The sequence below is a fragment of the Fomitopsis serialis genome (genome assembly GCF_022376445.1).
Source record: "Fomitopsis serialis strain Sig1Antser10 chromosome Unknown B0H18scaffold_40, whole genome shotgun sequence".
Lineage (NCBI taxonomy): Eukaryota > Fungi > Basidiomycota > Agaricomycetes > Polyporales > Fomitopsidaceae > Fomitopsis > Fomitopsis serialis.
This window is the reverse complement of record NW_025955000.1, coordinates 168,687-191,474: the sequence shown is the minus strand read 5'-3', so window position 1 is coordinate 191,474 and position 22,788 is coordinate 168,687. Positions and strand designations below refer to the sequence as shown.

Here is a 22,788-nt window from a genome sequence, read left to right as displayed (position 1 = left end):
CTCGGACCCAAAGTTGAGGGCCTTTGAACTACGGCAGATAATGACACAGCCCTCTCGCCGGGCGCCGCCATCGTGCACTGCGCACGCAGACCATCCGGATTGGTCCTGTAGCATTTGAATCGCCTTGCGTGCAACGATGTCTTGGTACTGCGCTCTCCTCCTACCAGCAATGTCGTACGATTCCCGGTACACGAGGGCGTCTATACTGCGGCAAGGCAGCAGCGAGGCTATCTGGCAACGCACTCTAGCCCCGCAGACGCTTAGCAAATGTCCTTTAAGTAACGAAGTCTGCCTTCGCCTCTCTTGCCCCGCTAAGTCAGCCATGCAAGGGCCCATCACTACCCTGCTCATTGCACTCGCCGCTACCTGCAGGTCGGTCGCCCAAAGCAGTTCGGCGGTAGCGACTAGCTACCCGGCCAGTTCGTGCATCTTCGCGTGCGTCAATGAGGCTGCTTCAACCGCAGGCTGTCCGTTTTAGTGAGTTCATATGTCGGATGTGCTCGTTCTTTCTGCAAGCTGAGCCCTGTCGTTTTTAGCACAGACCTATTCTGCGTATGCGCGTCGACAGCGTACGAAAATGCAGCAACTTCGTGCTTTCAAAGTAAATGCACCGCGGCAGAGGCACAGCTAGCACAGACCATACATCAGGACCAATGCGCATACGGTAGGTCTTCTCGAGAAATATGCGACGCTTCCATCACGCGACTTATACCGGGGTCCGAAATCTCAGTCTCAGCTGTGTCCAGCCTTTCCTCTGATGCCTCGACTTTCACCGCGGCAGCCTCGTCTGCACTTGTCTCCGGCTCGTCGAAGGCGGTATCAGTGTCTTCGGCGTATTCGTCCTACGGATCGTTCCTCTCGTCGGAATACTCCGCATATGGTGCATCGCTCTCGTCGGACTACTCATCGCTCGGCTCATCCCTATCCGTGCTCTATTACGGAGAATCGTGACGACGACGGGGAGCGGCGCTACTTCGACCGCGCAGACGACTTCAACAACGACTTCGGCATCGGGAACGACAGCCAATGCTGGGACTAGCCTTCGTGTGGAAGTTTCGATGATGCATAGTGTGATTACTTCGATGTTGGGTGTTATATTTGGCGTGACTATGTTGTTGTAGGATTGAACTGATGGTATAACGACGGGTGTACAGTATAGATAGGGCATTGGCGAGGAAACGTGACCCAGTAACTCATCTTTTGACAACCATGAACGACTGCGCGGGAGACGATTGTGCTGACTCTCCCGTGGGCATAGGGTCATTCACCCTGACCAAGTACAAAGCCCGCCTTCCCTCCACCCATCTCAAATACCGCAGATAACCCACCTCGTCCACAATCTTCCTCCACTCACAATGCATGCCGCCCTCCAGCGCCTTCGTGGCCTCGCAGCTCTCGTACACGTCCAGCTCTGGGAACAGCCTGTCCGCAATCTGCGCGATGATCTCCCGGTCGTCTATGAACACCCGCACCTCGCGCTCGGGGTACAGCTGGCGAGCGATCACGAGCACCTCGAGGCCATTCCGGAGCACGGGCCAGTCGACTGGGCTGGGCGTAGGAGCGGCGACGATGGGCAGCTGCAGGATGCGCAAGCCCAGGCAGTCCTCCACGAGCTGGATGATCCCGTCGAAGGTCGGTATGGGCGAGATCGCATTGGTATGCACTAGATCAAGGCGCGTGAGATGGGGCCAGCGCGTCCCGACGAGAGAAAGATCGTTGTCGGATATGGCGACGAGCGACTGGATACCCAGCTCGAAGGTCGACATCTGTGCACAGAAGAAGAATGGCTGGAGAAGCTCCGGAAGCGGGAGCCACGGCAGATTCGTCGGGTCCTCCCCGTGCTCTTGGGCAGCTGCCGCCCGGATGGACAGAGTGATGAGGGTGCATCGCGAGCGAAGGCACAGCGCCAACGCGGACGTGGTGAATTCTTTCAGACACCGGACTGACCAGGCCATCGCGTTGGCAACGTTAAGGGTGATTAGCTGGCAGACTCCAAACGAGCGCAGGACGCGGGAGATACCCGTGAACGTGCCTTTGATGAATCGGACGTGCTTCAGTTGGCAGAACGCTTTTGACGATAGCGGAGTACCCCCTGCGGACGCGGTGAGCGTCAGTCGATTCAGACGCCCCAGATAGGATAGCTTGCGCAGAAGGTCCGTAGTGCATTCCGTTCCATGGATGTCGAGCACCTGAATGTTCCGGAGCCCCTCAATGCCGAGCAGCGTCCGCGGGAAGGGAACATGCGTGACAAAGAGTTCCTCCACATATGGCGCCGAGCTGGCGAGGTTGTGGATGATGCTCGCCAGTGCGTAGTCTTCGCCGGTCAGCTCTTGCTTCGACTTGGTCTGGCGATATGAGAGACTGAAGGTGACACGCATGAGGTTAGGGCCTGCGAAGACCGTTATCGCTTCATCCATTGCTGGCGAGGGTTCACAGAAGATTTCCTCAAGCGAGGGAAGCAGCGGCCGCTCCAGGCCGGTGCTGATGTCACGCTCGCGGACCATGGAAGGTTGTAGGAACATGGAGGGGTGAATTACATCCTCTTTGAGTATGCGGAGCGACTTCACGCGCTGTGCGTACCATGCGACGCGCGCACGCTGTATCGGCAGGCCCGCGTTGAAAGACGTCTGTGGGTGACTGATCACATAGATTCATAGAAGGCAGAGGTGTTGACATACCAGAACCATGCCTTCGAATGTGTCCTCGGCGAGCTTAGGGTCATCCGCAGGCACGCGCCTTACCTCCCGGAAAAGGAGACAGAGAAAGGGTTCCGGTGAGTCCAGCTGTCCCCAGAGGGCGTCCAACGCGACGTCGGTGAAGGCGCGACATGTTCGCGCGAGCGCGGCGAGTGCGCGTCTGTCCGTACGCACCTGTTCTGGTACTTGCCGGCGAGCCATTGGATTGTTCAGCTGTGGCTCAGCAAGATCGAGGCAAGGATCGAAGTGGCGACATATCTCTGCCAGGATGCCATCGCGCACGAGCTGGGTGGTTAGAGACATGGCCCAAGCTGTTCTCGGAAGCGTTCAAACGGATGATAAATGACGAGATGCGACTGCACCAGTCTGTTGCCGTTATGAGCGGTTCCGGTCCACAACGTACCTTTCTACTTTTCTGATACGGTTCTTGTCGCAGTCGGACCCCGTGGTATAGACAGGCTGTGACGGTCACTCTGAAAGTGCTCACCTTTATAGCGCTGGTACAATGAAATGTACAATGACCAAATATGGCGAACAATGCAAGCTGCCGCGTGCAGGACCTGCAAACTTCGCGAACATCTAGGAGCTCACGAGATGCCGGAGCCGGTAGTGATTGTCAGGACTATTGCCCTCGTCTTCAGTCGTGAGGCATCGATGGGTGTCATGGCCAAATGCGACCACGAACTGACAGTGGCATGGATCTTGCGATGAGCGACGGTTTTCGTGCATCCGAATATCTCTTGAGCAGCAGGCATGTCGCTAAGTATGGGCTCCAGAATTTGGGATAAAGACCATATGGTCAACGCAGTGTAGGCAGAGAGCAGTGATGCCGACACTGGCAAGGGTCAAGCCATCCAATCCTTGAAGAGTCAAAGGAAATTCAAGGAATATCATGAGAAGAAAAAGGACTTCGCACCGTCTCAATGGCATGATATGCTACATATGTAAAATACGTAGTCGCGAGAGTACTGATGTCACGTTTTGCACAGCGCGAGGCCCATGCGAGAGATGCAGCCTTCCTCCGAGTCGCTGGCAGCCACATCAAACGCCATGAGATCGAGATACGCTTTGTATCGACCGCCCAGCGCTTACTGATGCGATGCTTTTTCAAGTTCAACATGTTCGCTGACCAGGGTCTCGTAATTCGTTAGATCTTCTGCAGTTTAACATGCATTTCAAATTGCCTCGAGGAGGACTGAATGGCTTATGTTCACATCTCCACATTCTCCTCGCAGGTTTTTCGAGCGACTTATTGGGCGTCGGATATGGTGTAGTGGCTAACATTATCGCCTCTCATTCTATGACCGCGATAGCCCGGGGTTCAATTCCCCGTATCCGAATAGCTTTTTGCCTTCTGAATTCATGCGAAATTGGTTCGTACGATTTGATACAAGATACTTACATATGTCACTGTGGGCCTGTGCGGATAAGTCGGGCGCATGCCATGCTTAGCTCAGGCTCCAGACTCGTTCTACTGGGGAGGCGTCGCAGTCCGGGTTGAAGACAGGTGGGATGGAACTAGAATATGATGATAGTGATACCACCCTACTTACATACTAGACAGCGGCGTTACCGGCGACCGACCATGATCCATGATCCATGATGCACGATGACACAGGCTTGGTCCACTAAGCTTAATCACTACAGGTAGATCACGGAGGCTCCGGTATACGGAATCCAGGCGCGTTCTCGTAAGGCATTGGTACCGTGATACTCAACACAGTCGAGGACATGTCCCCCCGCACTAATATGCAAAGTCGTCACTTACATTGCTAGTACATTGGTGGTACAGGCCACCCATGGCTCGTATATACACATATAACACAGGCGACGCGCAAGAGTAAGAGTAACGTCACTCTGTAGGGTTCGCTGCGGCTTCCATCGCTGGCCTCACGGCCCACCCACAACCACGATCATGGCCTAGAAGCGACTGAATGAAATGCATAGATGTCTATGGTAATATTACACCCTCCCATGCGTGCACTCGCTCGGAGGCAAATTGGAGAATACAGTCACCTTCCTACACATACGTAAATGAAAAGTCCCAACGGCCCGACCACCTGCCCTTCAGAAGAGAAAATGAAACCTCGGGAATGCAAACAGGGGAGGAACAGACGGGCGGCAGGTGTCCACAGTGCGATGCAGACCCCAGTCCAGCGCAGCCGCCAACGCCGCTCAGTCGAGGAGGGAACTCGCGACTGCCCGACGCCGGGACCAACGCAGGTATACGGGACCGTGAGAATAAGTAAACGACAGTGATCGTAGTCAGACCGAATGAGGCCAACCAACGTACAACGGTAAATGATACAGATGAATGCAATGCTGCACTTCACGATGTTGGCAGTGAAGTCATGATACCAAGGTAAATTATACACACGGAAGGACGTAAAGGATGACAGGACGACAGGATGGGCTCTCGAACAGTCAAGACCCGCATTAACCAAGCTGCGCAGATAGAGACAGGGGAGGCGGAGAAGCGATCTTGTCGGGATTGTGTGATGCAGGTGGACGACCAGCCATGAGAAATTGCGCGGAGGTACGGTGGTACACGCTAGTTCGCGTCGTTCGGTCACAACCCGGCGGCTGCGCTATCAAGCCATATATCGATCGAGACGTCGAGGATCACCGCCACGGCACCCACCGGACAGTCAGGCCTTTGTAGTCGAAAGGTCATCCTCGACGGAGCGGCCCAACGTCCGATCCGACGTGAGCGCACGGCCGCGTTCTGAGGCTTGATCCGACAATAACGAAACCCTCCCGCGCATGACGCACATCACCACGGTCGGCACGCAGTGCATTGCATTGCACCCTTGCCCGAGTCGCCGAGAGTGAGGTAGGAATCCGGGGGAAGTGTGCGGCAAGGTGCACTGGAGGGGGCGCTTGTGGCGTCGGGTGGGCCATGTCCATCAATTATCTGCGGGTCTTTGCTGTCACCTGCATCTCCGCCGACGTTCAGGCGTCCGAGCGAACCGATAGTGGGATGGGTGAACCTAGAGGCAAGGCTGGGAAGCAGTCGGGATGTCATAAGATGTGTTGGCGCAGGCAAGGCGTGGATGTAGACGGGATGATACGATAGAGTCGGGCGGGGCAGTGAGTACGATAGCGTGTGTTCATGTGTCATGGGAAACAGAAGCCCGCGACGAGATGTGGGGTGCTAGGCAGGAAAGAGAGTAGGTTTGAAGTAGATCGGGTCTGGCGTGGACCGGCCACAACGCGAGGACGAAACCGCCGCCGAGAACGAGGGCAGGTGGAGGAGCTAGAGGCGAGGCTGGGGATGCACGGTGCAGAGGGACGTCGTGGTCGTGAGGGTAGTGATGGCACAGGGGAGACGCAGAGATGGCAGAGCGGCAGGCGACGTATAGGTAGTGACAGGTGTAGGCGTAGACAGTGGATTACGAGATGGATGAGATGTCCGGATGGTGTGCGTGCATACATGAGCGACAGATGAGGATGGAGATGGAGAAACTGCAGATGGGACCCTACAAACGCGAATAGACTGTCAGCAACATAGGAGGGCGCAACACTCATGAGCAGAACGATAAGGAATGCAGACGTACCATGAATAACCAAAAATAAGTGTACAGTACTTTCCGTCCGTCATAGGATTCCCGAATCCTTGAGGGCATTCTGCAGTATTGTCTCCTTCACTGCTGCAAAGACAAGTCTGATATTACCCGTATCCGTCGCCTGTGTCAAACTGAAGCCCTTCATCAGTGATTGTGATGCGCTCATTAAGAGAAGAACACATACTGGGGATACACGCTTAACCGCGCACGGTTCGCCTGCATGAATCTCCACAAGATATATTTCGCTGCTTTGTTGATGTCCGGCCCTCCCGTGTACTCTGGGAAGTACTTTTCCAGTGGTACCTTTGGCAGCTTGCTCTTGAACACATCGATTTTGTTCAGAAACAGGATGATGGACGTCCGGAGAAACCACCGCGAGTTGATCACCGAATCAAACAGCACTAGCGACTCTGCCATCCGGTTCTACCCGGTCGTCAGCGTCCGATGGTCTGCAAGAGATGCCTGCGAGACTGACCTGATTCCGCTCCTCGAGGAGCACCTGATCGTACTCGCTGAGAGCAGTGCAAAAGATGATGCTCGTCACGCTCTCGAAGCAATGTATCCACTTCTTCCGCTCCGACCGCTGGCCGCCCACGTCAAACATGTGTATTCTGTTGCCACGCTAGGGTCAGCCCCGCACACGCAGTGGGGAGGGCGGGTACTCACGATAGCGGGCCGAGCGTGAAGCGCGTTTCTGTAATGCCGGTGCTCTTCTGTCGTGCGCGCAACACATCCGCTTCTGTCGGGACGTAGTCGCGCGTGCCTATCCGTAGCGCCTCCGTGAAGAAATAGCTAGCGCTGTCCATGAGGTAGAACTCGCTACTGTGGTCCATGATGGTGGGGATGATCGGGTCCTGCCAGAGCTCGTATATCGCGCGGGCCATGTCCTCGTCAAAGAAGTAGGCCACGTCGGGGGAGACCTCGTAGTCCAGGATGCGCTCGGTGCGGGCGCGGTTCTCGGGCTGGACGCAGTCGACGCCGATCTTGCGCATGGCGAGGATGATGTTGTGCGCGGACTCGAGGAGGTTGCGGTAGATGGTCGTGCGGTAGGTCATGAGCTCGGTCTTGGTGTAGCCGTCCTGGTGGATGATCTTCATCTGCTTCACGATCGTCGACTTGCCCGACTCGCCTGAGCCTGTGCGCGCGGTGAGCAAGCGGCTTGCGAGACGCGCAGGAATGCGCAGAGGCGGCATGCGGGCGAGATGATGCGCGCCTGCACTCGCACCTGCGTGCTGTCCAGCGAGAAAGGATCACGTACCGAGCAGGAGGATCTTGCACTCCTTCTTGAACTTCCGCGAGTCCTCCTCGATCTGTTTGTCGATCTCCTGGGAGCGCTGGAGCGCCTCCCGGTCTTGGGCCGAGACGCAGTTGCCCATGGCGGGGACAAGAGGGTTGAGCACTCAATGTGGCGGCGGGGTCGTTGGTGTGGCAGTGAGTGATCGAGGTAGCGTATGGCCGACGCAAAAGGTGGCACGTAAGACGTTGGAGAGGATGGACGCGTCTCCGGATAATGCGGAGAGGGAAGATGCGAAGACCACGAGCACGGCAGGGAGGGCGGAAGGACGACGGTGAGGAGGAGGAGGAGGAGGAGAGGTGATGAGCCAGACGGCGGGAATGAGAGGAGGATCGGTTGCTTGTTCAGCCGCCCTTGTTCTCAGACGTCGCCATCACGCTCCGTGACACATGTCAACCTCCGTGACTATCTGTCACTCCCCTGCGGGTTCGCTTGAAATGCAATGATGCACTCCACATACACTCTACTATGAGATACACGCTAACACTCCATCGTACACACGGTAACGTATACATGATATGTGCAGGTTATACTCGAGGCTCGAGTATGCACGAGCAAGCGAGCCGAGCGTGACGGTCACAGCAGGCACCCCGCCCGAGCGTCGGCGGAGGTACTTTATGTAATTTATTGCATGCCATTCTGAGAAGGCTAGGCTGTATCGGGAGCCTTGCCGCGGCCGGCAGTGATCCATTAATCAACGAATCTAGATTAATCGGGTTACATTGCGCCTCGCCTCGAGCGGCCAATTTCGTACCTGCCTTATTGGGATCATACGTACCAGTGCGGCAGTCACGCCATGAATAGTCAGCATAGTTGGCAGAACAAGGTCCAAGCCAAGGTGCATTCGACAGAGGTATACATACACTAGGCAGTTTCATCCTACACCGACGCATTGACATCCCCGGCACCCGCACCGGGTCATAAATTAAATATGCTACACCATCCACTCCCAATCAGCGAGCCCACCCGCCCACGTCCAAAAACTTTGACATGGACGCCGCGTAAGTTACCTCGCGAGTGAATGCCACCGCAGGCTACAGTCCTCACAGAGCACACACCAGCGTAAGCAGTGCCGCCACCACCGTCATCAGGCCCGTCGCAGCCTCGACGCGCGTCCCAGCGCCGACCGAGTTCGTCGGCGTCACAGCAGGCGAACCAGAGACGATCCGTGTCGACGTCGGGCGCACGGAGGTCGACTGCACGACCGCCGTCGTCGACACCACGGACACGCTGACGCCCGACGTGTCAGTGGACGAAGACGCTCCAGACGTCGACGAGGCAGAGGATACTGACGAGGAGGACGCCTCCGATGATGAGGCGGAAGAAGAGTCTGTCGTGGATGGAGCGGCAGATGCGGATGAGTCTGTTGAGGAAGCGGCGGTGCTGCTTGACGAGTCTGTCGAGCTAGAGGAGGCACTGCTGGAGACATCGGTGCCACTCGCCGAGGACGAGCTGCTATCGGTGGCGGAGACACTCGTCGACGGCGGCGCTAGGCATCAAACAGTCAGCGACGGACGCTTATTCGCTGGACATGACGTGCATACCTGAGCTCGGGGTTGAGCCCGTCGAGGAACCGCTATCCGTGCTGCTAGTCGCAGATCCAGATGAGACCGAGGAAGAAGTTGATGAGGAAGTCGTGGCTGCTGAACATGTTATTAGCAATTGTAAACAACTGGTACCGTGGCGTTAATTGTATGTAGCTAGCCGCCGCGAAAATTACACTGCTACTAGTGCACTCCGGCCTGCCAGAGTGTCGCACTCTTTGGCGATGACACCACCTGACTGATGTCTGTGCGAAGGATACTACACCCGCCTGAACGCCCCGCTCCGATGCCCCACACTACCTCATGGTAGGTAATGGTAATGGCGAGTACATCACATGCCTTCGCCGACGCATATATGCGCACAAGGTGCGGAAGAAACAGAAAGGTGAAACAAACTCACAAGAACCGCATGTACTCTGCAGGATTTGCATCCCTTGCTGAGCGTCGGATGAGCCACAGGTCGAGGTCATACAAGACTGCGCGGAGGGCAAGAAGGACGACGATGCGCAGGAGCAGGCCATGTCGCTGTTCGACGCGTCAGTTTGGCCTTTCGCGTTCATCTCCACCGACACACTCACAGAGGCTCACATCCCGCCTGGCTCGACGCGCTACTCGCGCACGTCGTCGCGCAGCTGCTGAGGCCATTGATCTGCGCTTCGACACCGAGGCCGAAGAGGCTTCCGCGGGGATCGTGCCGCCCGGCCTTGGTCCAACTCCAGAGGACGAGGAAAAGCGAGAGAAGGAGCCAGCGGGGCGAGTTGAGAACAGAGGTCATCTTGCGAAACGAAGGGAAAGGGTCAAGTTACGAGTCTTGAAGTTCGTGAGCAGGTAGTGGGAACGGAGAGGTGGGGATGGTCGTGGTCGGTAGGGAAGTTGAAGAGGGTGGCGAGGGTGGAAAACTTCCGAGCTGGACGCGTGTTCCGAGCGAGGCTGGGCTGTTTCACGAAGCTCGAGTCGCTCGACGGGGTCGAGAAGCCGACACTTGTGATCAAAAGTCTGCACAACCGAGTCGACGACGAGCACAGCTGCACAGGTCTCGCAGATCCGTCCAAGCCGTGTCGTAGTTCGTCGTCGAGGATGAGTGGGAAGAGACGCGACCGTACCCCATGCATGGCGACCAGAGAGTTTTATACGAGAATGGTGGAGACACATGTGGGCCCAACTTCGCGAAGGGAACACGGGCCAGGTGGACGCGAAGCCCGCGAGCGTGGACGAACGCGCCGGAAGTGTCACGACGAGGATCACTTGACTGCGCGTACTGATGCTCACGAGTGCTCTCTTCCCCCGTCGTCCGCCCTCGCCGTCCTCGTGATGCCTGCTGCTACTGATTGGCATGTTCGACGATGTCTCTGTACGTCCCGGGGCCTCAGCGGTTGCCCAAGACCCGTCCTCTTCGCTTCAGGTCGACTGGAAAGGAACCCTGGGGCTGTGAGCTGTCGTTCTCTTTACACTGCAAGGAACTCGTGGTGACAGTCAACTGACTGTTAACTTTCTAAGGTCGGTGAGCTATGATATATGGAAGTGCGGTACGGGAGTTGGTATGGCGTAGGGAACAAAGTGTGCGTCTCATCCGAGTTATCGAAGCGAATGAGCAGTCGTCTCCACATGCGGATAGTCGACTGTCTGAAGTTCAACCGTATCACTCAGACGTTAGAGTTTGGCCGATATGATGAGTAGCGATGAGCATGCGTACGCTCTGACCACAATGCTCGATATCCCAGTTTGACTGACATGTTTCATACTCTGTCGCAGTCGTCACTTCCGCACAGTGCATCGAAAGTCCTGTGTGATGTAGGCTATACCGAACCGGTACGTGGTCTGAATATGGTTTGGACTTGCGGCCAGTTGTACGCTCACGTGCGACGACATCCAGGTGGTGGCATCTCGAGGAGTGGACGACTTTCCTTCGACTGCCATAGGGTTTGAGGGTTGGAATCTGCACCACGTATGTCTCTACGCGATTACTGTTCGTTCGTTGAAACATCGGGGCCCTTCGTATGCGACTTCGTCAGGTTGACATCGATTCGCCGCTCTTGGCGCCTCCGTCGGACTACAAGGGCCTGCATTCCCTGGACAATGCACAGCATGGTTCTGACTGCCGTGTCGTAGCGGTGGAGACGTGGAACATCCTGTGTTCGCTCGGCTCTGCCAATGTAACAGTCGCTGATCATGTAGTCCAGGGTTAGCCAAACGACCTACGAGGGCTCGCAGCGCACAACTCACCTGAAAGGGAGTATCAAGATCGTCATCTTCTCCCGTCTTCACGGATCGACGTTTCGACTGGTGTGATCGTCTTGGGTCGATCGATCCGAGAGACCCTCTGTCGTCGCATCTTGACGAAGATGTGCACTGGTTCGGCGGTGTATCTATGTTTCCGGCGTCATCGTCCTGCTTCACGCCAAAGAGGACAGACATGCAGAAGCAAGGTACTCCGCAGAGCTCATCCAATGGTCGGTGGTGCGACGATCGCATGGCGGTGGGTGTACAAGCTGAGTGCTGTCCCGTGTTACGTTCTCCCTCCATGTGAACCGGCGCAGTACGCCACCAAAAAACATCGCGAAGGATGACGAGGAGAAGATCGGGTGGGAGGCTGCCCACGTGGTCGAAGGTAGCGCGAAGTTGAAGTCAAGCGTGTTACAACTTGGAAACGAACTGCAGTCTTTCGTAGGCAGACTCTAAACACGGCCTTGTTGAATTGAGAGGGCGGTCGTGTATGAAGCGAACTGGCGAGTCGGCGACGACCTGAGAAAGAGGCGGGAAGGTAGCCACAGACGCGTCGTACACGTGACTGTGGCACTGGCACACCTCGAATCTTGTTTCGTCCTGGCTTAAACTTTGACTTAAAGTTAGGCTTGCCATCGTCGTTTTCACACAACCCAGCCCAATATTTGCCCCATCACAGAGCTCTGCTGGTGCCCGATATTCTAACACTCATATTTGAGCTAGCATACCCGTCCTACTGGGCTGGAATCACTCGGGAGGACATCCGCAATTACCGCACCAGCCTCGCTCGTTCGGCGCGAGTCTGCCACAAGACGTTCTATGAACCAGCGTTGCGAATCCTGTGGTCGAGCATACCTACATTTCACCGCTCATTCGGCTGCTTTCCTGCTGTCATTGTATGCAGGCACGCGACGATGCGCACAGATTGCTATGTCCTAATTGCTATGCCTATGTGAGCCCTTGTCGACACGGTCTTTTGTGACCTCCCTAGATCATAAATTTTACCCTTCTAGGTTTTACGAGGGCGCATACAGCCGGAAGAATGGTCTCGCATTCAATAACGCGCGATTTGTGCGTCGGTGCGGCCTCGATACCGACTTAGCCGTCATTGATCCTTCAGTGTACGCCTATCTTTTCCGGTGCAACGACGGAAACCCTCTCTTTCCAGGGCTTCAGCACCTCGAGTGGTTACAGGAGCTTTCAAACGAAACCTCCCTGCTCTTCTTCCTCGCTCCCTCGTTGCGGCGCCTCACATTCGATGTTTCATCCAGCCAGGGTCAGGATCCCGCCCTGACTGCGATGGATTACGCCCTCGAGGCCCTACTCAGCAATGTTGCAGTTGCTGCTACACACTTAGGAATTGACCCTCGTAGGGGTGCGCCATTGGCAATCCATAACGCCGTTAGTCGAGTGCAAGGAGCTCAAGCACTTGGATCTCTGCAACGCGTCGCCAATTGGGGAATCGATCTCGGATGTGCTCTCAATTTTAAACGGTCTCACTCAGTTGTGTAGCCTGGATATCCGGTGCACCAGCTCTATCGCTTCTCGAAGAGGAGTTGGCGATCCGACACACCTCCCGCATCTCATCAGGTTGTTTGCCGGTGGTGATGATACCAGTGTAGCTTCCCTCCTTGCAAACATCGTTCTTCCTCAACTCGAAGAGCTCCGCCTCGAGTTGACTTTCCCGACCTCAGAACATGGCATCGATCGCTCCATCAGGGAGTTCAAATTCGCCGCCACCACACCAAAACTGCGCACGCTCTTTATCATGACTCGACCATTGTCCGCTGATGAGCACCTCCTCCCGCAATCGTTGCTCGACATCATCGAGCCGCTGCTGGGCCTCAAGCAGCTCGTCGTCTTTGGGTTCTGTCTGGAAAAGCTACAGCTCAATGTATCGGACGACAACATCCGTCAGATCACTGAGACCTGGCCAAAGCTCGGAACGCTCTGGCTGGATATGCCTCTGTCGAGAGTCCGACCATCATTGTACGCGCTACACATCGTCGAGCGGAATTGCCCGGACCTCAAGACGCTCTCCTTGCCTTCCATTTTCCATACCAACCACATTCCTGATACGACTGGCCTCCACCCACACGGTCTTATGCAGTTATTCGTGCACGTTCGCGGAGTCGACGCGGAAGAGTTGAATCGCTACTCGGCCTCATTGTTCCCATTCTTACTGAATGCAATACTGTATTCCGGACTTGGAAGATTGAATAAGTAGGTAAGCCAGTCACTTTGCTATCTGTACCTCACTGATGTTTAGGATCAGCAGGTGCCTCACTAAAATGGCGGTTGGCGCAGTTGTGTGATGTGCGCAGGACACGGACTCATCTTTCCCTGGCATGTATGTATCATCATTTACCCTCAAAGTATCGACTACACGAGAAGAAGCTCGCTTGTCTCACGTAGTATCTGGCAGCGTAATGCTTACCTCCTTGCACGCCGCCAGTGCTCTCTTCCACAGCGGACTGTTACCCTCCAACGTCGTGCGGCTCCCGACCACGATCAGCCCCAACTTCGGCCTGGTCCACGCGACGTTCAGCCTCCGCGCGTCCTCCACGAATACAATATCGCCCTCCATGTTCGCGCGCACAGTCGACAGGATGCACACGTCGGCCTCGCGCCCCTGGAAGCCGCCGAGGGTGCTCACGACCGCACCGGCTCTGGGGCAGCTCTTGGTTCAGCAGCGTTGCCTGGCGCGAGTATGGCGTCAGCACGGCGACCGATACGGCCTGGACGAGCGCGGCTGTCTCTTCGCTGGCGCTGCGCGGCGTGCGAAGGAGGGAGAGGATGTGCTTGACGAGCAGCGCCTGGCCCGTGTTGCCCTTCGACGCGCGCCCGAAGTCCTCCTCGGCTGCGCAGGGGACGAAGACGACGGGGAAGAACCGTCCGTCTTGCTGAGGCCATGGGAAGGTCGACGCGCCGAGCCTGCTGCCAGCTCTGTCTACAGCCCTTAACTGGGAGGCTCCTCTCTCGGGATGATTATTGAGGGGAGGCGACCATCTCGACGAAGAGCTCGCGGAGACCGGCCCTTAGATCATGTGATGAAACACACATATGTACCAAGTTCGCGGCACTGAAGGCAGTCAAGATCGTCCTGAGGGTATTCAATCGTAACACAGAGGAAGTGAATTTAATCATCCGGAATCTGCGACACTTGCTTGCGTTTGGAATGAGCGTGGCATGCTCGAGATTGAGTGACTTACTTGAGCATCCCGGCGCAAAGGTGGATCGTTGCTTTCGTCGTGACGCTGACGTCTAACGTGCGCCTCTTTGTACAGATTGGTTATCTATTCACTTGTCCCATGCAAAACTTTCAGAGAACGAGAAAGTCGTTTCCTACCGTAGTGCCTCATGTGGCTCGTACTGCCGAGCCTGAGTTGCTAGAAATGGTCAAACCTTCAGATTGTTTCACACTTTTTTCTAGCTCGGAACGCCAGTTTCAAAATCCAGCCAGCGTTCTCGTTGACATGACTGCGCAACAAAGACCCGCCTGATAGTAGCCACGTCAAGCAGATGAGTGGCATGCAATGGCCACTTGACCCCGTCCCCCTACGTCCCGTTTGTCAACCAATATCCGGATCTCTCACCTTAACTGGGACACGAATTTGGCTGATACGCTGCCCAGAGATAAAACATCCTTTCTCCACAGTGCTAAGTACTCCACTTGCATGCCTTTCCCTAGCGCGCATCGCGGACGTTGCGAGCCCTCAGGCGCTTGAGTCAAAGTGCCTGAACTGCTGTGAAGACACGCCGCTGCATCTGGAGTTGTCCTTCCAAAGTTCGAGCTTCTCCATGTGTTCGAAGACCCCATATCTTCATCTCCAGCGCCAGCAGCCTACATAAGAAACGGGCATTGCCATAGAACCAAGGCTCCGGCCTCGGTGTCAGCGCTACGGTGCCATTGACCAACCTTCCCTCTACGCGGGTTCTGCGCAGAGACGAACTCGGATCTCGAAGAGATTGGGGTGCCCAGCGATGGAGAGATTGCTACAGCCTTCGAATCCGGATTGACCCCGCCGTGTTCTCGTTTCCTCGATCGGGGACCCTTGCCATGGATGTCTAGCGCTTGAGGTGATTCCTGACCGGAAACCTGCGTCTCGTTCTCAGCGTCAGCGTGAGGCTCAGAGGGAGATATGGCTTATCCAAATCACATCGGAGGACTACCCTGCATGATGCCGCTCTTGGATCGCGGCGTCGCTCAAAGACCGTAGCATGCCAACAGTCCCTGCAATGCCAGATGGAAGAGCATGATGGTGAGCATGACGGGTCCAGACACCTGAGGCTTCCTCGTTGCAGGGATGTTTGGCAAGCTTCCTGTAGCGCCAGTGCGGATGATAGCCGGGGGGCCGTCTATGCAGGAACTCCGTTGAAGGTTGTTGTGCGACTTATCGCATCGACCGAAGACGATGAGTGATGGCAGGGCTCCATTCATGTAAGTTCACTTCCTCGGCTACAATTGATGGTGCCAATACAGCGTCCTAAATGTGATGTTGTATGATATGGTGTTACCAGCCTCGTACAACACGACCTGCGCTGTTCCTCGGTGTGGACTTACCTGTCCTACCTCGACTCATGTGAACCGTGGTGATTGTTCTTGTACGTATTTTCCATGTCCGAGCCATTGTCTGAGAATTTGCGTCGCGATAATCCCAGGCTATCTGTTGAGACAATCTTAGTAAACGCACACATCAGAAGTATGACGACGTATACCCCTTCGGCGCCGTACGGACTGTTTGCGATACTAAGATTAAGATAGATTGAGATACAGAAGAACCATCGCGTCCATCGTCCGTTATTTTTGCCACACGTCCCATATGACCCCGCCTAGTGTGATGATCAGTGATGAGCTTGTGTTACAATCCCTACGCACAGATGCGAAGGTTAGTCCTCCTCGTGACAAGGCATGTGTTGATTGGATGACGGGCACGCGAGGTTACAGTGTATCTGCGCATCCGCTTAGACGGAGACAAGTATAGACTCAACACCTACGCACCTGTGTCACTCTATACAAAGCAATGGTGCATTGGACGTCCACGAAGCCCGAGGCTTAGCGCACCAAGATGATCTGCTGATCGCTGGACTTCGTTGGAGGACGGATCTTGGAACGGAGAGGTCGATATTAGTGCGGGACTGGTGCGAGCGTGTAGAACATGGGCAGATCACGCTACCCATGTCGTCGCGACTGCATTCGCAGAAGCATGAGAACATCCGCATGTACTTGTTGATGCTGTCGGACCGTCGGAAGCCAGGTAAGTGAGCAGCCTGACTCGACGGTTGAATTTAGGCGGACGCACTGCCGCAGGCAAGTTGATTAGTAATACTCCCAGTACTATGCATTATGAACGGTACCTTTTCGAATAGCATAATTTCCATAACCCTGATCTACTTGCTACAAGGTGGGTACAAGTTCAATGTGCATGTTAGAGAACAGACGCGTCGCCTCCGAGGTCATCCGACTCATCGGATTCAGTAGTGCGAGGCGCTCAGCCACCACAGCGCCACCGTCGCTTAGCCACTCCCCTCGATGTTCCATACAAGTTCCATATAATCGAATCTTGAACCTGCTCTTTTGCAATGCCTACCTTGAGGGATACGCCATCGAGGAAGTGACTTGACGCGGCGATCTTGATTTTCCGCTCAAGGTATCTGTGGCGCGTCAATGCAATCCCGAGTCACACCATACCCGCAGTCCGCCTGGGTCTAAACCATCTGAGATTCTGAATCAAGGTTAGTCAACTACCAGTTCGTCATCTTGCTGGAATCGACGGGCATCCAGGACATGGCAGTGTATTACAGTATTGGAGCGGACGGTGAGTGTGTACACAACAGAAAGTCGCCTCGGACTGCGATGCTTTGCGAGTCGCTGGCAACTGATTCTTCACTCGTGCACCAGACCTTTCGCGGAGCCTGACAGAAACGTCGTACATTTTTTATGCCATAAGATAGCTGAGTGGTTCACAACAACTCATATTTATAGTCTAGCTCACCTCGTGGTAGGTGTCCTTAACTAATGACAACCGACAGCAAGCTAGCTAAGCGACAGCGCACTCTTAACAAATACGTTGGCAATTCTCAAACTCCGGCATCGGTAAAGGAGAAAGGCGCGTGTTCAAGCTGTGTCTTACCGGCTCAATATTGCAGCGAGTATCTAATGAACTGGTGAGCCAGCCTTGAATCCCTTATCTTCCTCATTCGAATTGAAGGGGATATTGTTGTATCGCCGGACTCTAGAGGATACTCAGATGTGAGATTGGTGCGTGCCAATGGTCAAGCTCAGGAGTCTGTCCAAGTGGTCCTGAGGTGCGTCTCTTCAGGCAGTGCTGACGTGGCATCGAAGTAGACGTATTGATTATGACGTTCTCTTTATGCCAGTCACCACAGTACCGTCAGCGCGCCTTCCGTGAAGCCTCAGCTAAGCTGCTATTGCCGCTGACTGTCACATACACAGTGCCCTCGACGGTATACGAACAAACAGGCGCCAGATACAAGACAGCCCTACGCACACATATAGCGTTCATGCGGGTGCGTATCTGTACGCGGGAAGCAAGAGTCTAGCCCGCTTCTGACACGAGACCCACTTACAGGCTGAGGGTATGCATAGCCGAACGCACCTTCAGTTTGCACGCCTCACCGCAAGCCTTCCGCTGGGACGAATCGGCGCCCCGGGTGCCCGATGACCCTCGAATGTTGGTATCAAGGGTTCGCCTCATAGCCTATCATGCCGTCAGTGCGCAGGCCGTGATAGCTACAGCAATTGCATGACATGCCCCCACCGACCTCTCTGTGAATGATTGCCCTCTGTCACGGTTTCAGCGCCGATTATCCACGCCTGACAATCGAGCGCTTGCTTCCGAAAGGCAGTCCACCAGCCCTGAAGGATGCTTCTCAATATGCCGATCAACACCAGCCTGGCCTATCGAAAAGCAAGGCCAACGGGCTTCAGGCCTCAGGCCTCCGGCAAGTTTGACTTGCTCAGACGACTAACAGGCAAGACAGTGTAAGGTTCGGGATGTGACTGCGGTGCGTTTGTATATCAATCGGTCTGCCCGCCTCCTGCCCTGGACCGGTCGGACAACCGGGAGCATGAGCCTGCGGTCATTCCGACCGATGGGTATCCTGGTCATCAAACACTCGGACAGCGCCGACCTGCGCCCGACTTCGGAAGCCTCTTCCCCCAAATCCCATAGCTGTCTGAAGCTTGCATAGCTTCGTGCATGGCATTCCGACGCCACAGGTTCTTTCGTGAGGCGCGGGGTCCGGTATCTGGCCAATGGCCTTTGGAACAAGTTGATGGTCGACGCGGTGACAACCCGCAGGCGCTGTGAAAGGGGCGGTCTGGGCCATACACGGTTGTTGGACAAACGTTCTCGGCTTAGTCAATGAAAGTAGCTCATCTATATTACGCATAGCCATGCTGCATGCTGAGGGCGTAACTTAGCTCTATAGTATGCAGTATACTACATATGCATATGGGGGATGCCATAGTCCGGGTGGCTCATAATCTAATACAGTAATGTTACAGATACAGTCACAAGCGACAGTACAATCACCAATCACGGCTGCCACAGTCCAGTCTGAAGCTGCGGTGAATGGGGAGATGGGTACGTCTTTGGCGTCGGCGTGTCTTCCGTCCCGGAGCTTGGCCCTGCCCCAGCATTGACGACAGGCTGTGTGACAGCGAGTGCACCGTCGAGATGACGTCCTGTTGGTCGCATATAGCCACCGCGACAGCGACACGGCGGTCAGAGGGATCGACCGCCTGCTGTGCGAGCTGGACACTCGCCTTATCCGGGAACGCTGGCAAAGACCCGATGGTCACCTGGGCGTCCAGCGCGAGGCTGGACAGGTCCGGGATGGACTGTGTCAGATAGGGCGATTGTCGCGAGAGGTTGGAAGGAGGGTAGAGGGCAAGGTAGTCGGTGTGTGCGAAGAGGCTGTCCCCTGCAGGGTTTTGTACTTCTGACGCGTTGCCACCAGGAGTGACGGGGTGCGAGTGGTACAGGCTCGATGCGTGTTGCTGAGATACGCCAGCGCTAAATCCAGGAATGGCGTGTCGATGGGGGTCGCCGGGCCTGAGATGGAAGGCGACCACATGGAGAAAGGATCCATCTGCATGGTATCTCCAAGGTCTCCAAGAAGCGGCGGGGTCTCGGAAGGTAGACTGCGATGGGGATGGCGGGTTGTACAGGAGGGATGCAGCGGAGGACGCCTCCGCTGCTGCGGAGTCGCCGAACATATTGGGTGAGAAGAAATCCATGAACTGCCTCTCGATGCCGGACGCTGGCGCCATGGGCGACGGGAGCCGGACGGAGAGGTGTGATAGCATTTCGGCATCCGCGAATTCAGCCGCGTTAGTTGCGGTGTATAGGTGCACTTCATCCCCTTCGGGAAGCGAGCGCGGAGTGGATGGGGTTGTTCCGGACTCTGAGCTGTCGGATCCGGACTGACTGCCAGCCACCGCGAGGATGTCCCGTGGAACATGGGGGCGGACGCCTCAGAGATGCCGCGCGTCCTGCGCTTCTCGGTGGTCATGGGCGAGGTCCGACTCCTTCGCCTCCCAGCTTGCCGGCATGCACCTCTCATGAGATGGTTGTATCTGTCGGAAGCAATGAGCGTTCGGCGCTACGGGCATTGACGCTAGCTCAGCTGACCTGTTCTTTGCGGCAAGTCCCGTGCGGCCAGGAAGCGAAGTCCGTGCAATGTTGGCCCAGGAGTGCCCTTGCTGCTCCACTGCTCTGAGAAGTTGCTCGTCCTGCAACGGAAGCCGATGGTCAGCTCGGAGACCAATGCTTTGACTTCGGAAGAAGCCTACCTCCTCACGAGTCCAGCCACTGCGGTCAATGGTGGGGTTCAGTGCGTCGTTCCACCGCTTCGCACATTCTATGTGAGAACGGGAGAGTGAGAAGGCGCTACTGATAGCTATGCGATGCACATACGGCCGCTGTTTCGTGTCCGCACTCGGTTCGCTACGAGCGCCCACCTGAAAAGTGCGCTGTTAGTACCGCGGAGGATGCCGAAGCGGACATTGACACCTACTTGGGCCCCAGCTCGTCGACTGCTCTGCAAAGGCGCTGCGGAGAAAGAGAGGAAAGGTAAGTACTCCGGATGTACCTCCGAGGCATTGCGGAGCTACCTCGTCTTCGTCGCTTGTCCAGCTGCCCTTCGAAACAATGGTGGCCATCTGGGCCCACCATCGCTTCCGGCAGTCTTTGTTGGTTCTGTTGGGTATGTGTTGCGAGATGGCATGCCACCGAGTGGGTGGGCTCGACTCGGGATCCTCTGTACGGCGAACAATGCATCAGGAATGCTCGACGGCTACTACACAAATAGGCTAACCTTCTTCGATGGCCATGCGAAGCATCTCGTCCTCTTCCTCCGTCCAGGGACGGCGGTCTCGAGGCTGGAAAACTTCGTCTGGGGATTGCATGATGGGTTCACTCAGGAAGTCAGGAGGGGGGAAGCCTACGGTCAAACCGGAGACCTGTGTGCGTTCAAATATGCCCTGCGCTATCACCTCTACCCCTTGACATTTCGTATAGCGCGCTAAGGAGTGTTTGGGCGCTCAGAAGCTGGATCGCGCATGCCAGATCAGGCTTTCCACGGATGCTAGGGTCTACTCCTGGAATTACGTCTCGTCAGGATTATTCGCACGCGATACGTCAGAGGCGATCGTTCCGTCCATGGACGTATAGCGCGTGCATCCCGGCCGTCAGCGTTTCGCAGTGAAGTATTTCATATAAACCTGTGATGTGTTCGGACAGCGGCGGGACCCGTTTCGACATCGCAGCGTCTGCGATGCCCTTGCGGTCGTGCGGGAGGTCTGCGAGAAGCACCTTGCAATGAGACCGTAGAAATTTCGTCTTGTCGACCAATAACGGCGACCTACGGCTGAGATGATCCCGCTCGAGGCATGCCGGCGGTAGTACTCGTGTGGCTGCATGTGACGAAGCCATGCCAAAGGCGCCGTCGAGGAGAAGGCAAGTCGCTGTAGCGTCTACAGCATTGTGGGCGCTCGGGTCCTTGCGGCGGGCGGAACTGTCACTCGGTGAGTGGCCTTCTTCGCTGAAAGCCTCGTGCGTATCCTCACTCTCGATCTCGACCCTGGATGGAAAGGGCGCCAGCGTCTCTTACAGACGCCTCCATGCAGGCATCCCCCGGCTAGACGCTGTCCTTCAGCACTCGCGAACCGTGGACTTCCCATACTCACCTTCCACCGCGTGCCGTAACCCAGGAGATCGACGCATCCACATAGGGTCAGTTCCCTGTTAAAACGCCTTGTCAGTGAAGACCTGTACCCGGGGCTTGCTAGCGAACGGCGTTGTGCTTACCCTGCGCCTCTGTGTGTGCGTTTCTGCGACCAGGGACCGCATTTCCATTCAGATAGATACTGGCCTGGCGCGCTCATATCATTGAACAACACATATGTCGGTCCGAGGTGAGCGATACTTTGATGCATTGATGTTGCCCAGCGCTTTGGAGCACAATTTCAGACATGGCAACCGCACCGGGGCCTTGCGGCTCGCAATATGCCAGAGGGAGCTTTGATACAGTGGTTGACATGTCGCAGCCGCGCGCGTATCTTGGATGGCACGGACCGATGTTCCTTTAACGTTGACCGGCAGGATGCGCATCGCGCTGATGTCAGTTCGGTGAACCGCGAACGACACCGCGAGGGATCTGAGGATGTCTAGGACCTTGGAGGTTAAGACTTGTACTGAGGCTGAAGGGTCGTTAGCGTTGGCAACCGTTTGAGAGCGTAACGACAGTCTGATTTTACCTGCAATACGCTCGTCTTGTCACAGTCATTGCAGCGGCGGAGGGTGTAGAATTGGGTCTGTGTCTGAAGCGGACAGCGCCGCGGGAGCGGCGCTGTTCAGCCCCATCCTAGAATGCCAAGGCTTCGCCGTCTAGGCCCAAATGAACTCCGTGATCGAGTTCAAGTATGACGTAGGCTCGGAGGGACCGATCGAGCCAGTAGAGGGCCTTCAACCCCTCTCCAGTCGCGCAACACGTCGTGCGGCGAGGGAGATGAAGCAGGCAACAGGTCAGCGCGGGCGCGCCGCTCGCTCCGTGAGAGGCATTGATCTCGCTGCTTTCGGAACACAGCGCGAACAAGTCGCGGCCCGACCAACGCCACATCGCAAGACCCTGAGTCTGTCAACAGAAAAGGTGAACAAATCCGGACGGAGGGGCGCCTGTGGCTTGCACAAAATTAAATCGCGAACCTCGAGCATTCGGATGTCGCACCGGAATCCCCGCTCCCGCACTCCCACCCTAGACTGATGTGTTAGTGGTTTAACGCTCCTCGAAGGCAACTTGCGAGCGCTGAGATATTCGAGGCGCCTGTGGATGCCTTTACGAAGGAGGACGTCGTTGTATAAGTGGTGAGGTGGTTGACATACGACCATTCTCTGATCATATGGCACGTTCAGATCACTCACAGGACCATGGTTCGA

General features: G+C 55.8%; 6 protein-coding genes and 1 non-coding gene across 7 annotated transcripts; 2 read left to right on the top strand and 5 right to left on the bottom strand.

The window, feature by feature from the left end:
* Window positions 1-133: 133 nt before the first annotated feature.
* Window positions 134-1,268, top strand: B0H18DRAFT_1011668 (uncharacterized protein; the record flags this gene model as incomplete). Its single annotated transcript, XM_048029000.1, has 3 exons — window positions 134-477; window positions 537-664; window positions 731-1,268. The coding sequence occupies 3 exons, from the start codon at window positions 137-139 to the stop codon at window positions 949-951; spliced, it is 690 nt and encodes a 229-aa protein (XP_047892590.1). The 3' UTR covers window positions 952-1,268.
* B0H18DRAFT_1211800 (uncharacterized protein) lies at window positions 1,194-3,142 on the bottom strand (the record flags this gene model as incomplete). The annotated part of the gene is made up of 2 exons (XM_048036430.1): window positions 2,679-3,142; window positions 1,194-2,627 (listed from the first exon to the last, which is right to left on the bottom strand). The coding sequence occupies exons 1-2, from the start codon at window positions 2,997-2,999 to the stop codon at window positions 1,194-1,196; spliced, it is 1,755 nt and encodes a 584-aa protein (XP_047892589.1). The 5' UTR covers window positions 3,000-3,142.
* Window positions 3,143-3,955: 813 nt separating this feature from the next.
* Window positions 3,956-4,036, top strand: B0H18DRAFT_t109. The gene has a single exon. It is a non-coding gene; the product is annotated as a tRNA-Glu (tRNA).
* Window positions 4,037-5,925: 1,889 nt separating this feature from the next.
* Window positions 5,926-7,884, bottom strand: B0H18DRAFT_1011662 (G-protein alpha subunit). Its single transcript, XM_048028999.1, has 6 exons — window positions 7,521-7,884; window positions 6,929-7,397; window positions 6,738-6,873; window positions 6,447-6,685; window positions 6,254-6,393; window positions 5,926-6,175 (listed from the first exon to the last, which is right to left on the bottom strand). Exons 1-5 carry the CDS (start codon window positions 7,636-7,638, stop codon window positions 6,294-6,296), a joined length of 1,062 nt encoding a protein of 353 aa, XP_047892588.1. The 5' UTR covers window positions 7,639-7,884; the 3' UTR covers window positions 5,926-6,175; window positions 6,254-6,293.
* Window positions 7,885-8,423: 539 nt separating this feature from the next.
* B0H18DRAFT_425572 (uncharacterized protein) lies at window positions 8,424-10,026 on the bottom strand. The gene is made up of 4 exons (XM_048038058.1): window positions 9,679-10,026; window positions 9,501-9,625; window positions 9,101-9,199; window positions 8,424-9,045 (listed from the first exon to the last, which is right to left on the bottom strand). The coding sequence occupies exons 1-4, from the start codon at window positions 9,873-9,875 to the stop codon at window positions 8,600-8,602; spliced, it is 867 nt and encodes a 288-aa protein (XP_047892587.1). The 5' UTR covers window positions 9,876-10,026; the 3' UTR covers window positions 8,424-8,599.
* A 3,752-nt stretch (window positions 10,027-13,778) lies between these two features.
* B0H18DRAFT_844508 (AAA domain-containing protein) lies at window positions 13,779-13,985 on the bottom strand (the record flags this gene model as incomplete). The annotated part of the gene is made up of 1 exon (XM_048039540.1): window positions 13,779-13,985. A coding segment is annotated over one exon (207 nt), but the record flags the coding sequence as incomplete, so codon positions are not given.
* Window positions 13,986-18,937: 4,952 nt separating this feature from the next.
* Window positions 18,938-20,979, bottom strand: B0H18DRAFT_1011615 (Homeodomain-like protein; the record flags this gene model as incomplete). The annotated part of the gene is made up of 9 exons (XM_048028998.1): window positions 20,669-20,979; window positions 20,466-20,611; window positions 20,369-20,403; window positions 20,269-20,312; window positions 20,145-20,212; window positions 19,984-20,084; window positions 19,791-19,928; window positions 19,495-19,761; window positions 18,938-19,365 (listed from the first exon to the last, which is right to left on the bottom strand). Coding segments are annotated over exons 1-9 (1,318 nt in total), but the record flags the coding sequence as incomplete, so codon positions are not given.
* Between the last annotated feature and the right edge of the window lie 1,809 nt (window positions 20,980-22,788).

Bases quoted from the DNA above. Each gene is read 5' to 3' on its own strand.
- B0H18DRAFT_1011662 (XM_048028999.1), bottom strand. From the start codon at position 7,638: ATGGGCAACTGCGTCTCGGCCCAAGACCGGGAGGCGCTCCAGCGCTCC. The intron at 7,398-7,520 runs GTACGTGATCCT...CCGCGCGCACAG, and splicing joins GTGCAAGATCCTCCTGCTCG to GCTCAGGCGAGTCGGGCAAG. The intron at 6,686-6,737 runs GTCAGTCTCGCA...ACGACCGGGTAG, and splicing joins TCCTCGAGGAGCGGAATCAG to AACCGGATGGCAGAGTCGCT.
- B0H18DRAFT_425572 (XM_048038058.1), bottom strand. From the start codon at position 9,875: ATGACCTCTGTTCTCAACTCGCCCCGCTGGCTCCTTCTCTCGCTTTTC. The intron at 9,200-9,500 runs GTGAGTTTGTTT...TAACATGTTCAG, and splicing joins GCAGAGTACATGCGGTTCTT to CAGCCACGACTTCCTCATCA. The intron at 9,046-9,100 runs GTATGCACGTCA...TTTGATGCCTAG, and splicing joins GGGCTCAACCCCGAGCTCAG to CGCCGCCGTCGACGAGTGTC.